The sequence below is a fragment of the Leucopleurus acutus genome (assembly GCF_964270905.1).
Source record: "Leucopleurus acutus genome assembly, chromosome: 11".
NCBI classification, from domain to species: Eukaryota; Metazoa; Chordata; class Mammalia; order Artiodactyla; family Delphinidae; genus Leucopleurus; species Leucopleurus acutus.
The window spans coordinates 13,107,503-13,135,350 of record NC_139152.1 but is presented as its reverse complement, the minus strand read 5'-3'; the positions used below and the strand labels follow the sequence as shown (position 1 = coordinate 13,135,350).

Here is a 27,848-nt window from a genome sequence, read left to right as displayed (position 1 = left end):
GGCAAATTCAAAAGTTCTTGCAAACCATTAGTTTGCCATCTGAATACTTAGGTACAAGTAACAGCTAATCTAAACTTCAGCATCTACTTAAAACTCCTCTAATTGGTCATATTACCACTACAAAAAACAAACAAACCTCAAGTGACATCTAGAAGACAAAGTCAACCAGCAACTTAAGACAAATTAACAAGAAAACTTATGACTAATGTAAACATCAACTCTTCACAAAGTCCAACTTCTCACACCCAATGTGGTAAGTTTAAATCCTGACTCCTAAGCAAGAATTTCATTTAGAACCTCACTGCCTTTATTTACATATCTGAAGAAGACATGGTATTAATTAGTTAATATTACTAACCACCAAAAGAGGGATTCCCTTCAATCTACAAATCACCTTTGGTATTACATCCCTGGTGCCACTTTTCTGATTATATAGACGGTTGTAACAAATTGACAACTTACTTGCTCCCCTTTCCCAAGTAATACTGATATATCTACTCAAATTTATAAGCCTTCTGCCTAGAAAACTATTCCCTCACTCTCACCTGGCAAGCTCCTTTCTCATCCTTCAGATATCAGTTCAATCATTCTCTGTGAAGCTTTCCCTGACACCCCATGTACATTAGGTGGCCCTAATCACGTGCTCTCTCAACACCCTGTACTACTTCTGCCGTCAAGATCATCATAGAGAAAACAGAAGGAACAGTGAAAGTTGAAATCCACAGCTACCACCAGCTCCCTTCCCTTCCTCTACCCTCAGAACACTAGCAGTGTAGCTTCTGTTCCCCCAGGCAGAAGACTGGAGGATTCAACTCCGCAGAAACGGACCAGGCCAAGAAGAAAGACCCAAAGTTAATGAACAGTTGGGAGTCTTTCAATGAAATATCCCAGCAGGATCATCCTATAGTTGAGAAGCCCCACTCATGCCCTAAAAGCATCTAATGCGCTTTTTACTGATAAAAAAAATGGAGGAATTTTCCAAGGACAACACTCATTTCTCACATCAGTTATAAGTAGTGGGGTGGGGAGGCCCCCAAGACCACCCTCGGGTTTGATAATTTACTAAAAGGGCTTCTGCAACTCACTGAAAGCTAAAAAGCTGTCAATATTATACTCACAGTTACGGTTTATCACAGCATAAGAATATGGATTAAAATCAGCCAAGGAAGAGACATACGAGGCAGAGTCCAGGAGAGTTCCACACACAGAGATTCCAGCTGTCCCCTCTCAGTGGAATAACGAACAGCTTTAACTCCTCTCGGCGGCAATGCACGGTAATATGCAGGGTACTGCCAACAAAGGAAGCTCACCTGGGCCTCGGCATCCAGAGTTCTTATGAGGGTTTGGTCACAAAGACATGGTTACCGTGCCCCTGATACCCATGACCCAAAGCATTCACCATGAACCACACTGTTAGGTCATCTGGTGTGGCCCCAAACCACTCCTATCAGGCAGGACATTTCAAGGACTTAGAGATTACCTCCCAAAGCCAAAGGCAAAAACTAGAACTCTCTTTAGATAAGACTAAATTCTCTATAGTAATTCTCTAAGTTCCATCCCGTTACAGGCAGACCTCAGAGATCCTGCAGGTGCAGTTCCAGACCACTGCAATAAAGTGAATATCGCGATAAAGTCATACAATTTTTTGGCTTCCCAGTGTATATAAAAGTTATGCTTATACTGTACTGTAATCTATTAAGCGTGCAATAGCATTATTTCTTAAAAAAAATGTATATGTCTTAATTAAAAAATAATTATTGCTAAAAAACGCTAACCATCATCTGAGCCTTTGGTGAATCGTAATCTTTTTTGCTGGTGAAGGGTCCTGCCATGAAGCTGACGGCTGCTGACTGATCAGGGTCATGGTTGCTGAAGGCTGCAGTGGCTGTGGGAATTTCTTAAAATAAGACCACAATGAAGTCTGCCGCATCAGTTGACTCTTCCTTTCACCAACGATTTCCCTGTAGCATGCAATGCTGTGACAGCATTTTACCCACAAAAGAACTTCTTTCAAAATTGGACTCAATCTTCTTAAACCCCGCCGTGCCTTTATCAACTAAGCTTATGTAATATTCTAGATCTTCTGTTGTCATTTCAAGACTCTTCACAGTATATTCACCAGGAGTAGATTCCATCTCAAGAAACCACTGTCTTCGCTCATCCATAAGAAGCAACTCCTCATTCGTTCAAGTATTATCACGAGATTGCAGCAATTCAGTCACATCTTCAGGCTCCACGTCTAATTCTAGTTATCTTGCTATTTCCACCACATCTGCAGTTACTTCGCCCCCGTGAAGTCTTAGGCCCCTCAAAGTCATCCATGGGGGTTGGAATCATCTTCTTCCAAACTCCTGTTTATGTTGATATTTTGACCTCTTCCCATGAATCATGAATGTTCCTAGTGACACCTAGAATGGTGAATACTTTCCAGAAGGTTTTCAATTTACTTTGCCCAGATCCATCATAGGAATCACATAGCAGCCTTACAAAATGTGTTTCTTGAATAATAAGAATTGAAAATCAAAATTACTCCTTAATCCATGTGCTGCAGGATGGATGTTGTTGTCAGCAGGCATGAAAACAACATTAATCTCATTGTACGCCTCCATCAGAGCTCTTGGGTGACCAGGTGCATTGTCAATGAGCAGTAATATTTTGAAAGGAATATTTTCTTCTTCTGAGCAGTAGGTCTCACTGTGGATTTAAAATAGTCAGTAAACCGTATTATAAACAGACGTGCTGTCATCCAGGCTTTGTAGTTTCATTTATAGAGCACAGGCACAGTAGATTTTGCATAATTCTCAGGATTTCAGAATGGTAAATGAGCACTGGCTTCAAACTAAAGTCACCAGCTGCATTAGCTCCTAACAAGAGAGTTAATTAGCCTGCCCTTCGAAGCTCTGAAGCCAGGCACTGACTTTTCCTCTCTAGTTATGGAAGTCCTACATGGCACCTTCTTCCAAAATAGGGCTATTTCATCTACATTGAAGATCTATCGTTTAGTGTAGCCACCTGCATTATTTGAGCTAGACCTTCTGGATAACTTACTGCAGCTTCTACATCAGCACTTGCTGCTTCACCTTGCACTCTGATGTTTTGGAGACAGATTCTTTCCTTAAACCTCATGAACCAACCTTTGCTAGCTTCAAACTTCTCTTCTGCAGCTTCCTCACCTCTCTCAGCCTTCGCAGAATTGAAGAGAGCTAGGGCCTAGTTCTGGATTAGAATTTCACTTAAGGCAATGTTGTGGCTGGTTTGATCTTCTATCCAGACCACTACAATCTTCTCCATATCCGCAACAAGGCTGCTTCCTGTCTTGTCATTTGTGTATTCACTGGAGTAGCACCTTTAAGTTCCTTCAAGAACTCTTCTTTTGCATTCACAACTTGATTGCTCGGTGCAAGAGGCCTAGCAGCATTCCTCTCTCACTAAACTTAATCATTTCTAGCTTTTGATTTAAAATGAGAGCTGCGCGACTCTTCCTTTCACTTGAACACTTACAGGCCATTGTAGAGTTATTAATTGGCCTGATTTCAATACTGTTGAGCCTCAGGGAATAGGAAGGCCTGAGGAGAGGGAGAGAGATGGGGGAACGGCAGGTCAGTAGAGCAGTCAGAACACACACAACGATTATTGATTAAGTTTGCCATCTTATACGAGTGTGGTTCGTGGCGCCCCAAAACAATTACAATAGTAACATCAAAGATCCCAAGTCACAGATTACCGTAACAAATAAAATGACAATGAAAAAGCTTGAAATGTTGCGAGGGTTACCAAAACGTGACAGAGAGACAAGAAATGAGCAAATGCTGTTGGAAAAATGGTGAGGATGGACTTGCTCGACGCAGGGTTGCCACAAACCTTCAATTTGTGAAAAGCACAACCTCTGCCAAGCACACTAAAGTGCAATAAAACAAGGCATTCCCGTATTTCATCTTCCCTCTATTTCAGAAATGTGATTGGAAAGTATACCATTGTACTCCTAAAAGGCACAGCATCTCCTTTCTATAGACCACCAGAACTCACATTCTGAACTCAGCCCTAACACATGGACTTACAATATAACTGACATTTCACCATATCCCAGACGCTTTGCTTCGTAAGGATAGCAGAAAAAAATCTAAGAAGGAAGAAGACAAAAAGTCCTTTACGTTTTCTTTTACATTCTACCTAGCCTATTTTTTGCCTTTATAAAACAGACTCACTCTGTCAGCCTAAATCAAGCATTGGTTCTTCAGTCTCTATACCTGTTACTTTGCCAGGCAAAGCAAGGTAGGAACCTTCATGGGCTCGTACATGCTTGTCGAATTTGGAAACCACATGTCTTTCAGACAAATTAACACCTTAAATAAATGTGTTAAGAGTTTCCCATATTACAAGACATTTCATTGCGAAGATCTTGGTTTCACCACTCTACTGTACACTCTCGTAAAGACACATCATCAAACTTACTAAACCACATCTGGATTTCCAAATACTTAGCCTTTCAATTCAATGTACTCTGAGAAAGCTTCTAAACAGTTTCTCCAAGCCCCTAAGTGTGCCTAGTGTTCAGAAGCAATCGTTAGACCTGGGAGAAGTTCATCAAGCAGCTGGAAAACTTTGGCCCCCTATTGGTAAAGATCCATCTCTCAGTCCTTTGGGAAGATTTGATTAATTACTCGAGGAGCGAAGAGCCTCAGAGAAAACCTACTTAACTCTTTCCTCTCGATGACAGACTTGATTACAGACTTTCCTAAATTAAAATCTGAAAGCATCCCAAAATGCTCTGGGCATTTTATTTTTTTAGTAGAAAACATTATTCATAAAGCTGCTACCCATGCTGGACGTCGTGCTAGTCACACAAGCTAGAGTCTGCAAGGATCCTTACATGCTAGAACAGACCTGCACACAACTAATCCTATCAAAATATCATAAGCATAATTTAAAGGCTACGTAATAGAACTAAAAATAATAATAAAAACTACTTGATTTAAATTTACATAAGTATGTTAATCTCCCCCCTAAAAAGAAAGAATAAATATGTTAATGGAAGTTTATGAGTTCATATTATTCCTGACACTTCACCTTTTAGGCAAATATTTTTTAAATGACCTCTGGAGAATCACTACGATTTTGCTATTAAAATTTGTTTATTTCGATTTTGAAACCAATGTCCACTTTTACCAAAAAATATCGCCGTTCTCAAGTAATAGTGTATGAGCACTTGTCTGTGATTAGTTACCTAAAATAGTCATAGGACGGCACCAATGAGACTTATCCAATAAACACTCTACAGTCTGGCTATTTCTCAGTTTTAAAAAACGCTGATCACCAAAATAAATAAATAAATAAATAGAAATTTAAAAAATAAAAGCACTTAGGATGGATAAATTCCCATTGGGGGGAAAAGCCCCCAATGATAACTACCTTTAATATATTTCCATATGAAGGGAAGCAAATCACTATAAAGGTAGTACTGAGTACAAACTTCAACCCCATTACACTCTAGTACACACTGGGGCTCCAGCTGCCCTAGACCCTTTGAACTTCTCCCTCACAACCCCATGTTATATTCCAGTTGGCAAATATCCTTGTTCACAATCAGTTATTCTTCGGCACTGAGGTCATCAGAACTTTCCAACATTCCTATTATATCCTGTGTAAAGAGAAGGGTAAGTAATCCTTATTGTAGCTCACAACGTTCCAGGCACCATGCCTGTTGCTCTACATGTAATGCCTCATTTAATCTTCACCCTGCGGCCTAGATTTAATTCACCACGTTGTTTTAGGTGTGAAAACTCAAAAATCATGGGTAGAAGAATCAGGATTTGAATCCCAGGCAGTCTGACTTCAAAGGCCAATTTCCTTTCAAAAAAGTGGCTATACTGGACTTCCCTGGCAGTCCAGTAGTTAGCACTCCACACTTCCACTGCAGGGGGCCCAGGTTTGATCACTGGTTGGGGAACTAAGATCCCACATGCCGTGCGGCGCAGCTAGAAAAAAATAAAATAAATAAATAAAAGGCTATACTTCCCAACATATGTATTTATTTGCAGAAAAGTTTAATCTGGATGGTCTCGAACTACATACTCAAATTCTCAAACTGGGACACGAGATCAACCTTTGAACCCAAAGTGAACTAAGTTTTGAAAGAAAAATAAAAATTTTTTAAATAAACATTTATTGCATAGCTACTGTACGTACCATACATGCCTTCTATCATCTTCTCACTACCTTCTTATTTGCAGAAAATATCAAACGCTTTCCACATCCCTACATACCACAGTCGCCCACTCTCCAGTAATGCCTTTATCTATGTTTAAATACACATATTTAAACACATGCAGAAGGAGCTTGGGATGTAGTTGTACCCCTAAAACAGCAGGCATCTGACATGTGCTAAAATATGGATAAAGAAGATGTAGCACATATATATAACGGAATATTAGTCATAAAAAGAAATGAAATTGAGTTATTTATAGTGAGGTGGATGGACCTACAGTCTGTCATACAGAGTGAAGCAAGTCAGAAGGAGAAAAACAAATACCGTATGCTAACACATATATATGGAATCTAGAAAAAAAAAAAAAGCAGGACAGGAATAAAGACGCAGACGTAGAGAATGGACTTGAGGACATGGGGAGGGGGAAGGGCAAGCTGGGATGAAGTGAGAGAGTGGCATGGACATATATACACTACCAAATGTAAAATAGATAGCTAGTGGGAAGTAGCTGCATGGCATAGGGAGATCAGCTCGATGCTTTGTGACCACCTAGAGGGCTGGGATAGGGAGGGTGGGAGGGAGACGCAAGAGGGAGGAGATATGGGGATATATGTATATGTATAGCTGATTCACTTTGTTATACAGCAGAAACTAACATACCATTGTAAAGCAACTATACTCCAATAAAGATGTTAAAAAAATAAAATAAAATAAAACACCCTGACTGTAAGCAGACAGGGCTCCAGTTGACACTGCCTTCCAAAACCAACAAACCAACCCCGTCACATTATGGAGCACTGTGACTGCCAACACTGCCTGGGAACCTCTGTTCAAAACTGAATTCGAGTGGCAATCACCACGTGCTGGGTGCTGATTCAAAACACTGCTTCCCAAGGCAGCACCTGATAGCCTTCTGCAATTTCGGGAAGAAGTTCTTTTGTGGCACAGGTTTTTAACAAGGGGACTGGTTCTGCCGGTGCTTTGAGGTGCTCTGTGACAAGTCATCAAAAACGTGAAAGCACCAGCACCCCTACTTTAAACAAGAAGTGATTAGACTTGCCAACTCGGAAGTTAGGCTGAGTCAGCTCTACAAGAGCATCTCTGCAGCCACGCTCCTCGGGAAGCATCCCCCTGAGGGTGCACCCCAGGAACACAGACCCTCCTCCCCAATCCACCCCCCCACCCCCCACCCCGCCTGCTCCAGAACTGAAAGCACCTGTTGCAGTCACGTGACTGAGTCAGCGCTCCACAGGAGCTGGATCTGGTCCAAGTTTCGCAGACAAGGCTACTCAGGTCTGCAGGGGAGGATTTAACAACTACAGACCTAGAAGACTGAGAGACTTACGTAAGGTCACCTATACCAGCAGAGTGGAGAGAAGTCAAAATGGCAAGATTTCACAAAGAGCAAGAAGGCTCCCCACCACCCAATGTTCCCTCTGGTTAAATGTTTCAAATTGCACAGCTGTCATTCCTTGGTACTTATTAAAGGTAACTTTCCTAGGAAAAGTGGTTCGTTACACCATCAATCTCTCACACATTGGTGGGAAGGGAATTTTCTGTTCTTCTCCCAGACAGCTCTTAAACAAGGGGAAAGGCACCCTCCAAACAGACAGCTCAGGGGAAAGCTCACAGCAGAGGCAGGTGCCCCAGAGGCAGAATTTCCCCTGCTCCATAAGCAGTATCCGTAACACCAGCTGATTAAACCAGCTAAACCAGCTAAACACCAGCTAAAGCCTTGATTACCCAGGGGTTAATGATGCAGACAGGACGCTCTAGGCCCCTGGCCGTTTCCTGTTCTCATTGCTTGCCCATGGCATGTCCACCATATAATCCAAATTATAAATATATAAAAAGTTGAATTTTAAAGTAATCATTTTTTGTCTCTTGTTTTTAAACCCCTAGATAAGAAGAATGAGTAAGAATTTTAAAATTATTAATTAAAGTAACATTTGGACATTATCTATAGATTTCCTGTCTACCTTCACTGGTTTCCAATTAAGACTGGTAATTAGCAGTTGGTCATATATGGAATGTGAGGTTTTATGAAGAATAACAAACGTAAGTATGAAAAATTAAAAATAAGTATATAAAGAGGCAAGGTAGCTCTCGGGTTAAGAGCAGTCTCCCAAGTCACACAGACTAGGGCTGAGTCCCAGCCCACCACTCTTGCCAGCTATACGATTACAGGCAAGATGCGTTACCTCTCAAAACCCAGCCCCCTCACTTTGTAAAATCAGGATAAAAATGGTACTGGCTAGGGCTTCCCTGGTGGCGCAGTGGTTGAGAGTCCGCCTGCCGATGCAGGGCACACGGGTTCGTGCCCCGGTCCGGGAGGATCCCACATGCCGCGGAGCGGCTGGGCCCGTGAGCCATGGCCGCTGAGCCTGCGCGTCCGGAGCCTGTGCTCCGCAACGGGAGGGGCCGCGGCAGTGAGAGGCCCGCGTACCGCAAAAAAAAAAAAAAAAAAAGGTACTGACTATATAAAATTGTGGGGAGGAAGAAAGTACAGGCTAATGCATGTACTTAGCTATATGATTCTGTATATTTTAAGGACTCAATCAATATTAACGTTCATTGTAATGGTATTCATAGCACCATCGTCACGAAAGCAAGAACATCGCCCTTTCAAAATATCCTAAGCAAATCAAGCTTAACTTTGTCAGCATGATAATGATCAAGTAGTTCTGTAACAATACGGTTTTCTAGAGCTATACATCAAAGTAGTAGGGGCAAAATGGTATGACGTCGGTTTGGATTTACTTTCAAATACTATAGCAAAAAGGGGGACTAGTAAAGCAAGTGTGGCAAACTACGACTGTTGAACCTAGGGGATAGGTATATGGTTCATTACCACAACCGCGCCATCTCTATGAATGTTTGAAAACCTTCATAATAAAAAGGTGAAAAACAGTCAATTGGTCTGTCAACAGATATTTATCAAGAACACTCCAGGAGCCCAACACAGAACTGGTGCCACGAGATAAACTAACTATTGTTTTAAAAAACAATCAGGCAAGCAGCAACTGTACCTTTCTGGCATGTCACCAAGAAGCACAGGCTAAGTAAAGAGAAGGGCTCTCGGGCTTCCCCGGTGGCGCAGTGGTTGAGAGTCTGCCTGCCGATGCAGGGGACACGGGTTCGTGCCCTGGTCCGGGAAGATCCCACATGCCGCGAAGCAGCTGGGCCCGTGAGCCATGGCCGCTGAGCCTGCGCGTCCGGAGCCTGTGCTCCGCAACGGGAGAGACCACAACAGTGAGAGACCCGCGTACCGCAAAAAAAAAAAAAAAAAAAAAAAAAAAAATGGAGACGGGCTCTGATCTGTGAATAGAGGTTTCACAGCATCACAGATGGCGTTTATGCACCCGACTCACTGGAGAGCCTTAGCCTTTCTTAACCACAGTTCCTCATCTGAACCAGAGAACAAATAATAAATCTGAATGTCTACTTTCTCATTCCTCCCAGGAGAGAACTAGTACCCTTCCAAATGCACCAGAGAAAAACTGTTTCATTATACATGATGGATGCCTTAGGGCATTAAGGCTTAATTCTCTTGCAGACCCCAACTGTGGAAGGCCGCTGGAACCTCCACTCAGAACCCTCTTCCTCTTAGTTTTCTCACAATTCTAGAAACCTCGATGCTCTTGTTTCTAGCCTAGTGCATATTCAAAACAGCAAGTCAGAAGGTGGAGATCTCCATAGCAGAAGAGTGACATCCTGATCACACGAGAGGAATCAAAAACTTTATTAAAAATACACTCAGTGAACCAGGAAAAAGCAGAGCAGCCCAGGCACTTTAGAGAAAAGTGGCTCTAAAAGCCTCAGGAGTCCATTTATACCTTTTATTACTAAAAGTTAATATTTACTGAGTACTTACGATACAGAGTGCTTACAAGGACTTAACATGCTTGTAATGACGATCCTCCAAGTCGCCAAAAAACAATTAAATTTTACCCAGTGCACTGTATTTCACACAGAGACTAAACCTTCAGAGTTCTGCTTCTCCATGGTATGATAGTAGGCAAGTTTAATTTCATTCTATTTATACATTTTTTTAAAATTTCTACGATGACTATATACTACCTATTAGGCAAAAACATCTTTTAGGGCTTCCCTGGTGGCTTAGTGGTTGAGAGTCCGCCTGCCAATGCAGGGGACACGGGTTCGTGCCCCGGTCCGGGAAGATCCCACATGCCGCGGAGTGGCTGGGCCCGTGAGCCATGGCCGCTGAGCCTGTGCGTCCGGAGCCTGTGCTCCGCAACAGGAGAGGCCACAACAGTGAGAGGTCCGCGTACCGCAAAAAAAAAAAAAAAAGATACTTAAGTTTAGGAAAATTTCATCCTAAATGGCATAAATTTTAAACATTTTTCATTCATACTTTGAAAGAGTGAAGCCTCCACACTGATTCATTTTCCAAAGTTTTCAGATAGGTATGCCTCTTATGTAGGAGTTATCATCTTTGGTGTTAAGGAACAGGTAATCAACATGGTGAGAAGCAAAGTTACAGTGAAAAAAAAATCAAAATAATTTAAAAGACATCTACTAAACAAGAGAAATAAGAGAAGGTTTCAGGAGAGTGGAGGGATTTAAGCATGACCTCCAAGGGGGAAGGTGTGGGTAACAGGAACAGGCCAAATGATCCAGGATCCTCAAAGAGAGAGAGCAAAATGTCTGGGCTTCGCACAACAGGCATTGTAAGTTGCTAGAAAAGGCACTGATGCTTCTTTATTCATTCACTTAACAAACACTAATACAAACAATTACAGGCACCATGAAAACTACTGTTCTATGTCATATGAGGGACACAGAGACCCAACAAACACAGATGCTACCCTCGAGCAGCTTATTATATAAAGCATCACTGCAACATGCAAACACAGGACAGAAATCAGTAGGTGCCATAAGACAAGGCAAAGGACCTCAGGAGATGAGTAGTGAACAGCAGAGGAAACGAAGCAAGCCTTTAACAGAGGAGGTGAAACAATGAAAGCTGTATTTTCGGAAGATTACTGGAATAATGGCTACCATTTATTGGTCACTCATCAAGTTAAGCGTGATGTAACTATATTTCTCATTGAATATTCACACTAATTCTGCCACGAAGACATCAGGTCCATTTTATAGATGAGGAAACTGAACCTCAGAGATTAAAGTACTTATCCAAGGTCACACAGCACATGTCAGGGCTAAGATTCAAACAGCTCTCTATGATTCCAAACTCAAGCTATTTCTACGATGCCGTATATAAAATCTTTAGAGTGAAAAGCATATTTACTTAATTCAACTATTTGACATGCAACTTTAACAGATTTTAACACACATTTCCACTTCCAGTCTTGTAAGAATTCCTATGTGGCTAAACCCATTCATCACCTCCTGACAGCACTATTTTTTTTTTAATATATGGTTCAGTTACTTTAAATGATTCATTCCTTTTTTTTAACTTTTTATTTTATATTGGAGTATAGTTGATTAACAATGTTGTGTTAGTTTCAGGTGTACAGCAAAGTGATTCAGTTATACATATACATGTATCTATTCTTTTTCAAATTCTTTTCCCATTTAGGTTGTTACATAATATTGAGCAGAGTTCCCTAAGCCATACAGTAGGTGACAGCACTATTTGATTGTCCCCCCAATTCAATTACGCCTTTCTACTAAAGACCGCAATTACATTAATTTGACTAAGTCAGATTTTATATTTTTCATGAAATGGAAATACATCTTAAAGGAGCCAAATAATCAAAATAGCAAATATGAGAAGATAAGCTGTTATTCTATTTGAATAAAAAACTATAAGGAAAAGTTTAATCAAATATGGATTTTCCTGGGACAGATGAGAAAGACCACTGTCATGACTTAGATATGCGATAGAATGAGCGAAGTGTAGGAACAGAAGAAAAGAGGAAGAGATGAATCTACAAGGTACTTTTTATGAATGAAACACTAAGACTATGATCAATACTCTGCCATGCAGAGGAATGAATACAAAATAAAAGGCTCTGCTTGCGTGAAAGACCTGTGAAGTCCAGATGTACATTCATGAAACATCTAGAGAGAAAGAAAATACATAATAATGTATTTCATTGTGTCCAATCGTCACAGAATGCAGGGTGGGGGATAAAAACTGATCACTGGAACTCAGAGCCTTGAAAGCCCGGGAGGAATGTGATGACCACAGAAGGAGGGAAAGGTATGAATTCCAAGCACAGAGACCATCGCAGACCTACAGTTCCACAGAACGGTAACTCTAAGCAATGACCAGAAGACTCAAAGAACTTCAGAAGGACTCTCAGAGATCATGTGACTGTATTTTGTTTTGTTTTCTCAATAGACTTCATTCTTTAGAGAAGTTTGAGGTTCCCAGCAAAACTGAGTGGAAGGTACAGAGACTTCCCATTTACCCCCCGCCCCACACAGGCATACCCTCCCCACTACCCATGTTTTGTTTTCTCAGTAGACTTCATTCTTTAGAGAAGTTTGAGGTTCCCAGCAAAACTGAGTGGAAGGTACAGAGACTTCCCATTTACCCCCCGCCAGAGTGGCACATCTGTTACAACAGATCAACGAACATTGTCATATGTCTGTTTCACCAATTTGGAAAGCACAAGCCAGGGCACTGGAGTCCCCTACCCAAGGTCACATGGCCAGATGCTGTCAGAGAAAGGACCAAAATGCCTGGGTCCCTCCCAATCCTGTATCCTTTCCTGATAAACCACAATGCACTGGGTGAAGCATACATGGCCAGGTACAGATCCCCCGACATTCACTCCACAGGATGCCTGATTCCACTTGACATGTGAACGTACTCTTGTCGGCACCAAAACAATTTAACTCTCTTTCAGAAGCAGAGAGAAGTCTGCTTTTTGTCTGAGGCATCTTCCGTATTACCAGCACCAATGCCTAATGTCTAGACTCTACGTGCTAATCACTAAGTCCCACAGCTTCTCTACTTTATGTAGTTACTGGCATAATATTACAACCAGTCAAACAATATTCATCTGCAGAACGAAACTGTGATTTTTTTCTCTTCCTGGAGCCAGATCCATGAGGTGTTTTCACTGATAAAACCCATACGAGATCTCTGCCTCATGCAAGAGATTTCCCACAGTAGTTTTAAATGTTAGGAATAAATATCAATACAATGTTGACGGGTTCATTGTTTGAAACAGGGCAACAGCATATCCCAAGGATGAGCAAAGTCTGCTTTCCTTGGCAAGAGTAAAGCTCTGTGCTTTCCCAGTGACACTTCAAAGTTTGATGAAGACAAGTTTCTCAAGGGCGGGGCCTCCCGCCTTCTGTGGCCCTCGTCTCTTTCACAAAGACGTGGATAGTGCCGAGTCCGCACTAGGTACTCTCCATATATGTGCTGGATGGAAGGGTTTGAGAGTATAATAATAATTACCTCCTGAAGAGCCAAAACTTTTTGAAAAAGGAAAATAAACTCTGCTTATAACGATACAAGACTAAAATACATTTCTTGTTTCTTTGGAAAATTATCAGAAGCATTTCGGTTTCTCCCTAAATACGGTAGAGAAAAAAAAAATCTCCCCCCAAAACGCCAAAATATACGGAGCTGGAGCCACTTTGCCAAATGCAAATATATAGAGGATTGTCCCCTTCCTCCCTGAGTCCACGACACAAACTTAATAGTCTCCAAGGAGATATGAATATGTTCTTTCTCCCACCAGAAAACTAACTAAATTACCCTTTCTGGTAGACAATATCACATCTGCGGGTATTGGGATCTTCAGGGTCTGCCCCCTCCAGTCTCTGAGACCGTGGAGAAGATACTCTCGGATAAGTCTCCAAAATCATCATCAGGACCACTGTTGGACTATATTTTTCCAATTAGCCACGGCATTATTTGAATAAAATATGCTCCATTTCAGATACAATGCACTTTTCAGATATATACACCTACTTAACTGCCCTACACTCCTGATTTTTCCGATATGCCTTCACAATATGCTTTGCACATTTGGTGACATATTTCGACTAGAAAATAAAAGGCTAAATTGTCCCCAGATTTGCTTGCAGAAGCTTTGGTAACCAAATACAAAAAACTATGACATATAAAAGATATTAACGTAAAGGTAAAAGTCACAGAGAAAGGATTTCTCAAAAAAAGTAATCCAGTCGTCCCTCAGTATCCACAGGATTCATCCCGGGAGTCCCACGGATACCAAAATCTATGCATGCTCAAATATCTTACAGAAAATGGCATAGTACAATCAGCCCTTCAGGGATGCGGAACCCGCTTGTATGTGGATACAAGCCCCTTCAGGGATGCAGAACCCGCGGATACAAGCCAACTGAATACAGTAACGGAAGATTCCCTGAAACTCTAACTGATCTGGGTCACTCTGGCTTACTGCAGGGTTCTCAATCTGCAGTGTTCATGAGAACCATCTGGGGAGCTTGTGAAATGTAGATTCCCGGGCTCCTCCTCTCATATGGGTAAGGAAAGCTATTGTGGAGCTCAGGAATCTGCATTTTTAACAAGCATCTCAGGTGATCCTGATTCAGGGCCAGAACCCAGCCGAGCTCCCTCAAAGCTAATGGTAAATGGAGGTAATGCAATGTATTGGAATAAATCAGCAAAGACAGAGCCTGAGCCTCAAGTCCAGCACTGCCTCTAACCGGCCCTGTGACCATAGCTTTACCTTCCTTAGGTCCCCATTTACTCGTCTGTAATACAAGGTATTATCTGTGAGACTGATACCTAAGATGCCTTCCTGCTGTGAAAGGGTGACATGTTTAAAAAAAAAAAAAAAAGAGTTTTATAAATGCGGACACTATTTATTTCCCTAGGAAACAGTGTTTGACATATTCCTAAGTAATGTTTATACAAGGATCTCTACATCAGAGATAATAGTCTGTAGACCTTAAACATGCCAGACATCTAGTTCAACGCCAAATGTTAGACACTGAATGAAATCACACACTTACACACACACAAACACACCTCTACCTTGTGGCTATGGGGCAGGAGTTGTGTCCGCTAGGTGTTCAGTTTCAAAGCTTACCTGAATCTGAATTACAAGAGCAGTTAATTTGGATATTTTTACCAGACATTAAACACCACAATCTTGACATTATTAACCACATTCCAGGAGAACCCAAGCACCACTTAAGTAGCACCTTTTTAGGAAGTAATTACCAGAGGCTGCTCTTATCTCAGACTTTGCTTTAGGGGAAGTAGGCCTGACTCTACAAAGACAGAAGTTGCAGCCCGGGAGAGTCTCAACACTTACAAATCTGTATAGTTTGCTGGAGCGGAGATGAAACATTTATCCCTCCCGTGCGACCACTTTGGTTTCCAGGGAAATGACTATTCATGGCTGAGGCAGGCAGAGGAGTGGTACATCCACAGATGCACACACACCACACACCAAAGTTAACTGAAAAATTTCAAAGTGCCTTTTTATGCCTTTAACTCAAAGATGAACACATTTCAAGGTGACCCAATCCTCCAGTGACAGGCAGCGTTTTAAAAGGGCCAGCGCTCTCCACTTAAACAATTTCTAGTGACACGTTTAAATCGCATCCTCCAGGGCTCTCTCCGCTGTCTCGTTGACTAGTCTTTCTTTCCCGGCTGAGGTATCCCATTTCAAATGAGCGCCTGAACTCCGTGTTCCCTCCTAACAATTAAAATCCACAGAGCTCAGATGCTTTTAAAAAATTTTTGTTTGTTTTTTTTTTCATTAGCAGGCACCATGGAAAACTTTTATTTATTTGATTATACAACAAACCCAAATGATTATAGTTCTTTCTGTTTACCAAAACAGTATCAGAATAATAAAACACAGTCTCATCACTCATGCTTATAAGCAAATGGTAAAAGACTTCTAAGGTAAAAATCAGAGTTTGAGTTCAGAAAAGCATGCCCAATTTAAAACCTAAAAGCGTACACGATCGTTATATTGACTCTGTGGATGAATTTCATACATAGAATACGAAGGGTTTTTTCCTTCTTTCTTCACTAAAATATTACTGTTAGCCATTACAGAATGAGAAGATTACACTAGAAATCTGAAAATTGGGTTCCTATAGTTAATGAAACATGCCAGGCTGTTTTGGGTAAGTTCCTTTGCAGAAACTACTCCCTGTCAAAAACATCCTTTCCAAAAACCTCCCCTGGACTACCTGTAAATTCCTCCATCACTTTCCAATCTGATTACTTCTATATGGTCACCTGTATCCTCCTGTGATGATGTACATGACAGTGTCCCTTCGTTGATTGTAAGCTTCAGGAAAGCAGGGACCAGGCTATGGTCACTCTGGTATCCCAGCCATTACCACGAGCAACAAGTAACCAGTGCCAGGAACAGCAGGAACTCTACTTTGTTTTGGGTTTTTTTTTTTAAATGTGTATAAATTTATAATACATAAGAATAAATTTTTTAAATGCATTCTGGTCCCCTCCCCTCCTAAACAACTGTCCTAACCCCCCACCACGGGAGGGTGGGAGTCATTTGAGCCAGGTCAGGAGGGGGACTAACTATGGCCCAGAGTGGGCTATGGGAGCCCAACAAGTTAGGGGGGCACTTAAGCACGGGGGGTACGCCAGAGTCCAATCGCAACACAGAAGGTGTCTGCACGAAGGGAAGGGGTAGCCAGACATGGGAGTCGAGACAAGCAGGAAAAGGAGGCTATCTACGTGGATGGGCAGCCTGGCCCAGAGAGCCATAGACCTGCTGGGGGGTATCAATGTGGGCGGCAGCCTGATGCAAGCAGTTGGAGCCCAGGCTGGATGAAGGTACCCAGCTCAGAGTGTCAGAACCTGAGTAAGTCCAGAAGAATGTCTACTGGCCGTGGAGTATGTACAGCCCAGCATGTGAAGGGTTTCAAATATGCAAAGAGAGAAAAATGGAACAAATCCGTGGTATTGTACCGGAATTGGAGGAATCAGTCTGACTCCTGGTTTTCACTATATAGAGAGATATAGACAGATGATAAGTAGACAGTTACAGAAGTAAACGTGTGGGGGTGTGTGTGTACACATTCTCTAGCTCTACCAAGTAAGGGGATTCGGAGCAGAGACATTCCAGTCACCATGTGCATACCCACCGCCCAGATCATGGCATCTAAATACCATTATCCACTGGAAGAAACATTCCTTGGAGAAAGGCTGACTCTAGTGCTGGGGCAGGGGAAGTATAAGATAAGCCTGGGACACCTTGTGAAGCCAAAAAAGAATGAAGTACTTCAAAACTAATGGTACACGTCAGAAAGAGAGAGAAGCTAGGATGAAGGGGCTCCCCCTTAGCAAAAGCTAAACAATTTGAATATTAAATAATAATAGTAACAATTACAACCCATTTGGAAAAAATAGGAAACCTCAAATATATACTAATATAAACAAACATAAATAAATTGAAAATCTGCAGAGGAACAGGGTACTTAAATAGTTTCAAAGTACCACCACACAAAATACACATGAATTACAAAGGTTAAAAAGTAACTTTACAGCAGTGAAGCCTAGGAGACAGCACCTTAATCGAATAATCAAAATGAACACCATCAATAATGAGACAAGTCAATATCATGGGCTACCTAACAGGATGCAATGAGAAGAACACAGCATCATTTCTGTGAAATTCCTGCCAGAGATGCATAATCTGAATCTAATCACGAAAAGAACACTACAAACAGAAACGGAGGAACATCCTATAAAATAACTGGCCCATATGCTGCAAAAGTCGATGAAACACTGAGCAATCATTTCAGCCTGAAGGCTAAAAAGACAGACAATTAAAGGCAACATATGATTGTGAAACGGATCTTTTTGAAATAAAAAACATTGTTTGGACAACTGGCCAAACGTGAATGAAGTTGGTGGATTGGATGGTAATAATGTATCCACGTTAAAGGTCTCACTTTGAGGACTGCAGAGTTGTTGCAGCCTTTGAGGAAACTGTCCTTACCCATAGGAAATACTCAAGTATCCAGGGGTGGTGGTGCATCGTGTCAGTCAACCGTGTTCCTCAGGTGGTTCAAAGGAAAAAGTTCTTTCTACTGCACTTACAACTTCCCTAAAAGTTTGACATTGCTTTAAAGTTAAAAAAAAAAAAAAAAGTACAGCAAAAAACTTTTGTTATTCTGGTTTATAATCAATACAGGTTTCCCCTACTATCTGAAAGTAGAGGGCTCCTAGGAAACCCTTGGTCAGCCGAACTGGCACAAAGTGAAAAGTATCACCCACTTTCCGAAAGTTCTCATTATGCCATTTCGCTTTTATGGAAGACCTATATTAGTAGGTCTAGTAACTTTTCGTAAAAGCAAAAATTCTTTTGAATTTCTTTCCATTAGTGAAAACAGGTACTAATGCAGGCATTTCATAAGTGAAGTGGCGTAAGGTAACCAAGTGCAGTGGGATACCTGTACTCAGTGGAAGATGATAAATTCATCATGTGTAAGATCAGAATTACATAAAAATAATTATTTTCATATTATCTTTCTTCCCTAGTACCTAGAATATTACATATACACACAGAGGCAGCTATGGCGTAAAGCAAAGAATAAAGACCTTGTACTCAGATGTTCTGGATTTGAATCATTACCTATGAAGTGAAAATAACAACTCACCCCAAAGGATTACTGGGAGAATTAAAAGAGGTAATGTTTGCAAAAGTATCACAGTAAACCTAAAGAAATATACATATACTAAGTATTAAAGAGAAAAAACATTGGATTCAGATATAAAATCCACACTAATTTAAAATATGGCACAAATCAATTTTACAATTAAGAGGAAATCTCCAATTAACTCCACTTGGGAAATCCCCTGCAGAAATCTAATAATTTTCAATTCTATTCTTACCTAATCTTCAATGCCCTTCTGTCTCAAAAAATAAACAACAAAAGGGATTCTGGAAAGGTAATTCATGTTGTTTCTCACCTGAAATCTATAGACTCCTTAAACTGCCTTGTTTATAACTAAAGAGATTCCAGTTCTCAGGAAACTATAAAAAGAGGTCCCAAAATTAGAAATCCAAAAAAAACAAACCAAAAAAAGACAAAAAACAAAGACAAAAAAGTTACCTGAAATCAACAAAAGATAATTATCAAAATTTTTCTCCATCTTCCTTTCTTTCTTTCTCTCTCTCTCTCTCTTTCTTTTTCTTTCTACACCTAAAGATCACATCAAGAGACAGGATTGCTTTTTAAACCCAGGAAGCCAAAGTAAGCCCAAAGACTAGAGTGTGAGAGCTGGGGTTTTCAAAAATACAGAGAGACAAGAAAAAGAAAACAAACCAACTGACAAAAAAAAAAACCTTACCGCTTGGAGCTTACTCCCAGGTCCCCACCCCATGATGCTCTGAGGCACATCAGCACACCTACCTGAAGAAATCCCAGAGGAAGGCTGGCTTTAAGATGCCACCCCAGAAAATTTCTTATTCAGTTACATCTAAGCTTACTCTCATAATCCACCAAAGTTTGGATATTTCCATTCTCCCTCAGGATAAACTTCACCTTCCCCCAAACAAATTGCAATGGTTAAGATGTGGATTATGCAACAAGACCTACTGTATAGCACAGGGAACTCTGCTCAATATTATGTAACAACCTAAATGGGAAAAGAATTTGAAAAAGAATAGATACATGTGTTTGTGTATATGTATATATATATATATATATATAAAAAACTGAGTCACTTTGCTGTACATCTGAAACTAACACAACGTTGTTAACCAACTATACTCCAATATAAAATAAAAAGTTTAAAAAAAAAGATAGGTTACGGTAATAAAACAAAAATCTTTCACATAGACACAGGCAAATCAAAGCTAAGAAAGTCACAGTAAAATTATTCACTAGCTATCGACTTGCCTTCTCTTACATCCCAGATCGAGTGCCCCAGGCAGCACCAATAGACCAATTGCAGTGGTGAAGCACGTAGTGTTAGCACCAAACCATCTAGGTGTGAATTCTGGCTCTGCCACGTTAGCTCTGCCTAACTGGCTTTTGGCAAGTTACTTCAAACTCTCTATACCTCAGTTTGCACATCTGTAGAACAGAGATCGTAATAAAATCTTCACAGGGCTGTTGTGAAGACTAAATGAGATAATGCAAAAAGCACTCAGTATAGTACCTGGCACAAAACTAAAGCTCTATGGTAACCACCATCATTATACCCAGCATCTAGGCATAGTGTCTAGTGTTAAATAAAGAATTATTGTGCAAGCAAACCATGCTTTGCCTAACTTTAAAGTTTAAGATTCCAGTCAAAAAAAATTTTTTTTAACTTTTCTAAGATAACTTTGCAGTGGAAAAATCACCACCACCAAAATCAGAAGCATTCTACACCAAAGTTATGCCTTAGCACAAGTGGCAGAAATGAGCTACTTACATTTTGATTCTCATCTAAGTTCTTAAAGGGAAAATAAAAGTTACAAGGCCAAGACGGCCAGAACTCTGTTATGGCAACTCATTTAAGGTACAGTTTAGGCACAACTATCTAATTTCTTAAACAGACAAAAATAAATGCAAAGTAACTGCATATCACATTTGCACTTATTTTAATTGTAGTTTTGGCTTGATGCCCAGCTAGGGATCAGACCTAGCTCTGTGAAGACAGGGACTACCCTTGTCCATCTTGTATCCCCAGAGCCCAGGGTAATACTACCCAGTTGACAATTGGTACTCAATAACTACTTTTTGGATGAATAACAGTGCTTTGTAAAATACAAAATCCCGTCTTCCTTCTTGGTTTGGCAACTAATCCAGAACTGATCTCGTTTATCTGTATTTTAAGCAAATAAACTGCCCCTTCTGTTTGTTCTGACTTGGATTACAAAAAATGCCCCTACAGAGCAAAACATTCCTCAGTAATCATGGTCCCTGATCATTCGAATTGTGGATATATGCCTAAAACAATCTCTTTTTACTGCAACACAGGAAATTCGTAGAATTGTCCCCATCCCGTCCCAGTTAAAAATCAGTTTTCAATTAGTTTTTTTCTGTTTTTCAGTTATCTTTGTAAATTTCCTTTCTGAACACAAGACCTTACAGATATACAGACAGATACAAAGCAGAGACCCTTAGAAGTCACCTAATACAAACACCCCCATTTTCCAGATGCCTCCAAAGAAAATCACATTTGAAAGGAAGCCACACTGCCAACATCCTTCGTAAGCCTCTTGAGATCTCTTTAAAGACAGAAGTAACAAAATTGAATTGTAACGTTATTCAGAAAAGAGGGAGAAGGTAGAGACTGCACAGCACCTGTCCACACACAAGGGCCCAGGTGGACACCCCAGTGCTCCCAAGCAAGGAGTAGTTCTAAATTCACTCCTGCATTCAGGCATGTTTGTGGGCCTTCTGTGTGCCAGACACTATCCTAACTGCCTGGGATACATCAATGAAGAAAAGAAAGATCACTGCCCCTGCTGCACCTACATTTTAGGCAAAACTTAACAGGCGTCTAGCAGAATAAGGAAAAGAACATCATCGGTCCATTTTAATAGAATGCAAAGGGCCAGAAGCACTCCATAGAGCCCTAAAGATCTTTAAGCCAGTGGTTCTCAAATCTGAGTGCATTTCAGAACCACTTTAAAACCACCAGAATGCCAGGGCCCACCCCCAGAGTTTCTGACTCATTAAGAGATCAATGTGGCCTGAGAATTTGCATTTCTAATGAGCTGTCACCTAACGTTAATGCTGTAGGTCCCAGAACAACACTCTGAGAACCGCTGATCTACTGTTCAAAGAAAGCAAGTAGCCTGGCCAAAGCCACAGGCTGGAGCTAGACCAGATTTAGGGTTCTTTTTCCTTCTGATTCCAAACTGGTCAAGCCTTCTCCATAGGAGGACACAGCTGTCACCTACCCACTTAATGGCAAACACTGCCCAAAGCTTTATGTATAAGTTGGAGAAAATCAGAAATTAATGTTTTAAGTAGAAAATATCTTAAACAGATAGGATTGATCACTATACACTGACATAAAAATGAACATTAGAGGGTCTGTTCTTTCTTTCTCATGTCCAATGGGTCCATAAAAGAATGTTTTCCTTGAAGTTTTTATCATGAGGGTCAGATTCAGTCTCAAATGAACCTATTTATTAAAAAAAAAAGTCTATTAACAAGAAGTATATACATGCACTACAATATAAATTAGTGACTGTATCAGTAATAATTTTAGTTGTTTTGTTCCAACTGTATTTTCTAAAATTTTTACAATAAACATGAATTCCTTCGTAATAAGGGAATAAAAGTTTATTTCTTTAAAAAAGTTAGTGTTTATTTTAAAAGACTTTTAATTAGAAAACTCTATAAAAGGCATCAACTAATAAACTGCATAAATTAATACTGAATGATTTTTTTTCCTAGTACATAAATATTTCAAATAATTTATTTTAGGCCAAATCTCTGTCTGGATTAATGATTAATACCAGTGAAGGAAAAACACCCTAGAAATATATCTGATGTTATTTAAACAAAGAGAATAAAACAAAACTATGATCATTTAAATAGCTGCATAAAAATCACATTTACTATTATTCTACATAGCAACTGATTTTTGTCTATACTGTTACTTTTCAACAAATGAATGGATGTGATTCTAATTCTTGCAAATAAAGTAAAAAAAGTTCTATGTCAACTATACCTCAATAAGAAAAAGAAAGAGAAAAAGGTTTGTGTTTCTTGAAAGAAAAATAAACTAAGTTTTGGGGAAATAACAGTGCATCAAATGGCGAACAAAGTCACGTAGCCATACCCTGAAGATACCAAGATGACTAAGACCCACAGCCCATCCCTATCGCCCATCCACCATCTTTCTGGATCTTCCAATCTAGGGAACTCCTTTATTACTAAAGTCCACATTCCAAAGATAGAACTAGAGTTTAAAATATAACCTGCTAAAGGGCAGTGAGTAAAGGCGAATCAGTTCGGTGAGGAAATCACCTGCCTTTATAAAGACAAGCTCTTACCATTCGACAAAAGTTCTGGACCATCTCATGAAGCCTAGACTCTAGTTAGAACAGTCACTTTTAAAGAAAAAAGTGTACCCGTATGACTTACATACAATTTATAGCTAATTTTCTCAAAACTGGCCCCTAAAACCAGAATTCACCTTTTAACGCTATTACTGTACATACTTACTTGGTACATTGTGAGTACATAGTAAACTATTACATACTTACTATATATATATAATACTATTATATATTTACTATGTACTCACAATGTGCCAAACAATTAACATCCTCTCATTTAATCTCCAAACCAATTCATGAGGTAAGTGCTATTATAATCATTTTACAGATTAAGAAATTTAAGCACAGAGTGATTAAGTTATTTGCCCAAAGTCACAGAGCTAAACTGAAGATCCAGGATACCGATATGCAAGCTATAATACTTAAACTGAGATCCTTAACCTTTGGCTCCATCATGGTTTTGCTATGTTTGAATTGCGAATTTTTCACATTTTGGGAAATCAAAACTAAGTTTTCTTGCCAGAAATATTTTAGAACATCAATGAAATGAAATAAATGAGGAAATAATCCAAGCACTTTTAGAAGTCGCTGTACTTCTAAAAATCATACAATTTACATTAAGTTACATAGTCCAGAGACAACTTTTCCAACAGCACGATCACTCTGGGGATACGGCTGTGTTAACAACTACCTATGGAAACCCGGCATTAAATCGCACAAGATAAGTCTATTAGGAGCGTGGAAGGGAGGTTTTCATCTGGTTTGTCTGGGGGTCTTTGGGGTTTTTTTGTTGCTGCTGTTTTTCGCAACCAGGTGAGCTAATGAGTTGGAAGATAAAAGTCTAATCCATTCCTATTCCTTCCGCTTATAAATATAAGGCTTGTGAGTCAAGGTTTGCGGGGTCCACGTGCGCAGGGGCTGTGTCTCCCAGGTGCGGCCCCCAAGCCTACGCCTCCCGCTCCGGGGAGCACGCGCCCAGGGACCCCTGGCCAGGGCACCGGGCAGCGCGAGGCTCGAAGAGACAGGGGACCGGGAGCAACGGAGAGGGGAGAGAGCGACCGCGGGCCCTTACCGAGCTCCGTGCCTCGCTGGTGCGCCGACATGGTAGGGCCGCCACCGCTCCGCCCGCTCCCGAGCGCCCGCCAGCCCGCCTGCCTTAGCTCTGCCCTTCCTGCTTCCGCGCGCGCGTGCGCCGCACGCCCCGCCCTCTCCGCTCTGGGGGCGTAGCCCCCGGCCGGGCCGCGGAGGCGGGATTCCGGGTCCTTTTCTCGGCCAGGAAAATCCGTTGCGCGCATTCCTCGGTCTTCTCCAGCAGGTGCGGAACTCGTGTACTAACTCCCGTAAACCATGCTGCCAGAACTAGTGGTGAAACCCTTAAGTTGCTGACTGTACTGAATAAAAGCATTTGGAGACTTTTCACAGTAGGATTACAGAACAAGAAGGGAGAGGATCCTTCCAATTACTGCCTGAGACCAGAGCTCGAGGACCCCACACCTGAAATGGGAGCGGTGATCCCTTAGCCTGGTAAGGGCGGCCAACCAGCAAACTGAGGCCCGGTGCCATGTGACTTCTACGCTTGGCTTCCTGAAGAGAAGCAACTCTGTGACCTGAAAAACCGGGAGGCCTAGGAGTGGGAAGAACTGGGGTCTCAGCTTTGCTCTGGCAGCGATTAAGTGTGACACCGGGCCATCAACTGCCCTTCTAAACTTCATTTTCCTTATCTGTAAGAAAGCACCTTGACAACATCTTTTCTTTTTAATTATTTATTTATTTTTGGCTGTGTTGGGTCTTCGTTGCTGCGTGCAGGCTTTCTCTAGTTGCGGCAAATGGGGGCTACTCTTCGTTGCGGTGCATGGGTTTCTCATTGCAGTGGCTTCTCTTGTTGCAGAGCATGGCCACTAGGTGGGCAGGCTTCAGTAGTTGTGGCTCGCAGGCTCACTAGTTATGGCGCACGAGCTTAGTGGCTCCACGACATGTGGGATCTTCCCTGACCAGGGCTCGAACCTGTGTCCCCTGCGTTGGCAGGCGGATTCTTAACCACTGCGCCACCAGGGAAGTCCCTTGACAACATCTTGGAGCTCTAAAATTCTCATTCTGTGATACTAAGACTTTTTTCAGGCTTTTTTTGTGAGTAGCTGGTTAAAGTTATCTGGAGTCACTCAACACAGGCTACTAATCAACTCTGTACTCACGGTCAGAGACAGCTCCACTCTGCTGAAAGAAGGAACTCTCTTAGTTATGGCTTGTTTACCATGAGCCAGTTACTATGCTAGGTACTTTCAGAGAGATGATAGCATTCGAATCCCAGAACAATCCTGCCAAGTATATACTGTCTCTCCATTGCTCTACCTACAGACACCAAAGTTATGAACAGAGGCATCCTGATGTAATGGAGCAGACGCCAAACGGGTCCAACTCAATACACCAACAATTCCACCTAATGACTAGCAGGTTCCAGGAATGTTACTGCCTGTAAAATGGGGATGTTCAAAATAGATTTGACTTGCAAAGGTGCTGTACATGTGTAAAGCATCTAGTACAACACACTTCATGGCACATAGTAGGTGCTCAACAAATGGAAGCTAAGGTTGTTACTGTCAGCTTCACACAGCAATTACAGGCTACATAGGAAAGGTAATCCCAGTCTTTTCCCCCCCCCCACGTAGCTGCCTCTCAGCCTTGTCAGCACAAAGCCATTGCCAAACATTTTGAAAGTGTCTACATCCCATTCATTTATATAATAGCATTTTACCTATTTCTGTCTTCACCCTGAAAGCCCCGAGCTGGCCTAGCATTCACAGGTAGACCACCGTGTTCCCCAGTAGAACGTAAAACAATTTCACAGAACACCAACATCAGCCAAGGCCATTGTGCCTCTGATAAAAAACAAGACCCCTTGTAATCACGTCTGAACACAAAAAATGAACGTTGTCCAAACCACAAAAATGACCAAACAGCCCCCTAATCCTGGCTGTTATAAGTGACTGTCACTTCTTTACTTGTCAGTTTTAGCCTCACCCCATTCTTCTTGTATTTTAGATAAGAAGTAAAATGCCCTGTCAGAATTATCACCCCTTCCTGCCAACATCAATGCAGAGCAATGGCCCACTTCCTTGAACTTTTCCCAAATCACCAGACACAAGCCCAAATCCTATGTCATTTCTGACACCCTCTAACTGAGACATCTCACAGTTCCCCTGGTGAGTATTCTCCCTTACTGCAGCAAGTCAGTAAACCCAAATTTATTCCTGGTGATCTTTGGCTGGAGAGGCCAGAAATCCCTAAAAGATACAAAGGCAATAAATGGAATTCTATTTTTTAGAGGCAGATAACAACTCTAAGCCAGATTCCAAGCCATTCATTATGCATTCGTGGATAATGTAAATGTATTAAAACAAACCAAAAAAAGCTGCGAGATCCTAACTTAGTTGGAAAACCAGAATCAGGACAGCCTCCTGTAGCAAACATTTTTGCAATATATCTGACAAGAATTTCTCAAGGATTTTTTCTAAAACTGGCCTGTTGCACAGTACTAATCTGGAATTAATCTCTACAGTTTGAACATATGTCAAATTGGCAGCATTCAGAGACACTAGGGATGGAATGCAAAAAGTGAGGGTTTTTTTAATGAAGAAATGTTGCTAAGTTTCACTTTGTGGACTTCCCTTTTAAATTTATTGCTTTCTGAAACTTCTGAAGTATCCAGCCTTAAGGTAAGGCCTCTTAGCTCTTTGGACCACTACTACATTGGAATCTCCCAAAAGTTTTTTTCCTGAAACAGATTCTATGCTTCACCACAGCCCTACTGAATCAGAATCTCTAGGACCGGGCTTCCCTGCTGGTGCAGTGGTTGAGAATCTGCCTGCCAATGCAGAAGATACGGGTTCGAGCCCTGGTCTGGGAAGATCCCACATGCCGCGGAACAACTGGGCCCGTGAGCCACAACTACTGAGCCTGTGTGTCTGGAGCCTGTGCTCCGCAACAAGAGAGGCCGCGACAGTGAGAGGCCCGTGCACCACGATGAAGAGTGGCCCCCGGGCTTCCCTGGTGGCGCAGTGGTTGAGAGTCTGCCTGCCGATGCAGGGGACGCGGGTTCGTGCCCCGGTCCGGGAAGATCCCACATGCCGCGCAGCGGCTGGGTCCGTGAGCCATGGCCGCTGAGCCTGCGCGTCCGGAGACTGTGCTCCGCAACAGGAGTGGAAAAAGAGTGGCCCCCGCTTGCCACAACTAGAGAAAGCCCTTGCACAGAAACGAAGACCCAACACAGACAAAAATAAATAAATAAATTTATAAAAAAAAAAAAAGAATCTCTAGGACCTTGGAATCTGTATTCTTAACAGATTCCCTCAGATGATGTTTATGCCAGCTAAATGCAAAGAATCACCAGCCTAGAGGCAGAGAAACTATGCATGCAATCTGGAGCTAAAGACCAAACTGGCTCTTACAAGAGTAAAATTGTCTTTATTGTATTCTTTTAACCCATTTTGCGTGCCATTCCTTTTTGTGGATATGTTTTTAAATAAAAAGTTACCGGATAAATTACTTATCTTCCCACCCCCACTTCTCCTTCAGTGAAAATTAAAGCTCTAAGAATATGTCATATTTATCTTGAAACCTCAAGAACATACCTGGCCTGGAAGACAGGAATAATCCAAAAGTTAAAGGTCAAAGGGCATGAACTATTGGGTTGGCCAAAATGTTCT

General features: G+C 41.3%; 1 protein-coding gene across 4 annotated transcripts in view; it reads right to left on the bottom strand.

The window, feature by feature from the left end:
• The window catches only part of DERA (deoxyribose-phosphate aldolase), a 233,788-nt gene extending 209,515 nt beyond the window's left edge, over positions 1–24,273 (bottom strand). For all 4 annotated transcript variants that reach the window (XR_014326609.1, XR_014326610.1, XR_014326611.1 and 1 more), the window contains exon 1: positions 24,218–24,273. Coding sequence is in view for 1 of the 4 variants with exons in the window: in XM_082850623.1 (XP_082706749.1) it covers positions 24,218–24,248 (31 nt within the window). In the remaining 3 variants the exon portion in view is untranslated. The remainder of the gene's footprint in view (positions 1–24,217) is intronic.
• Positions 24,274–27,848: the final 3,575 nt, after the last annotated feature.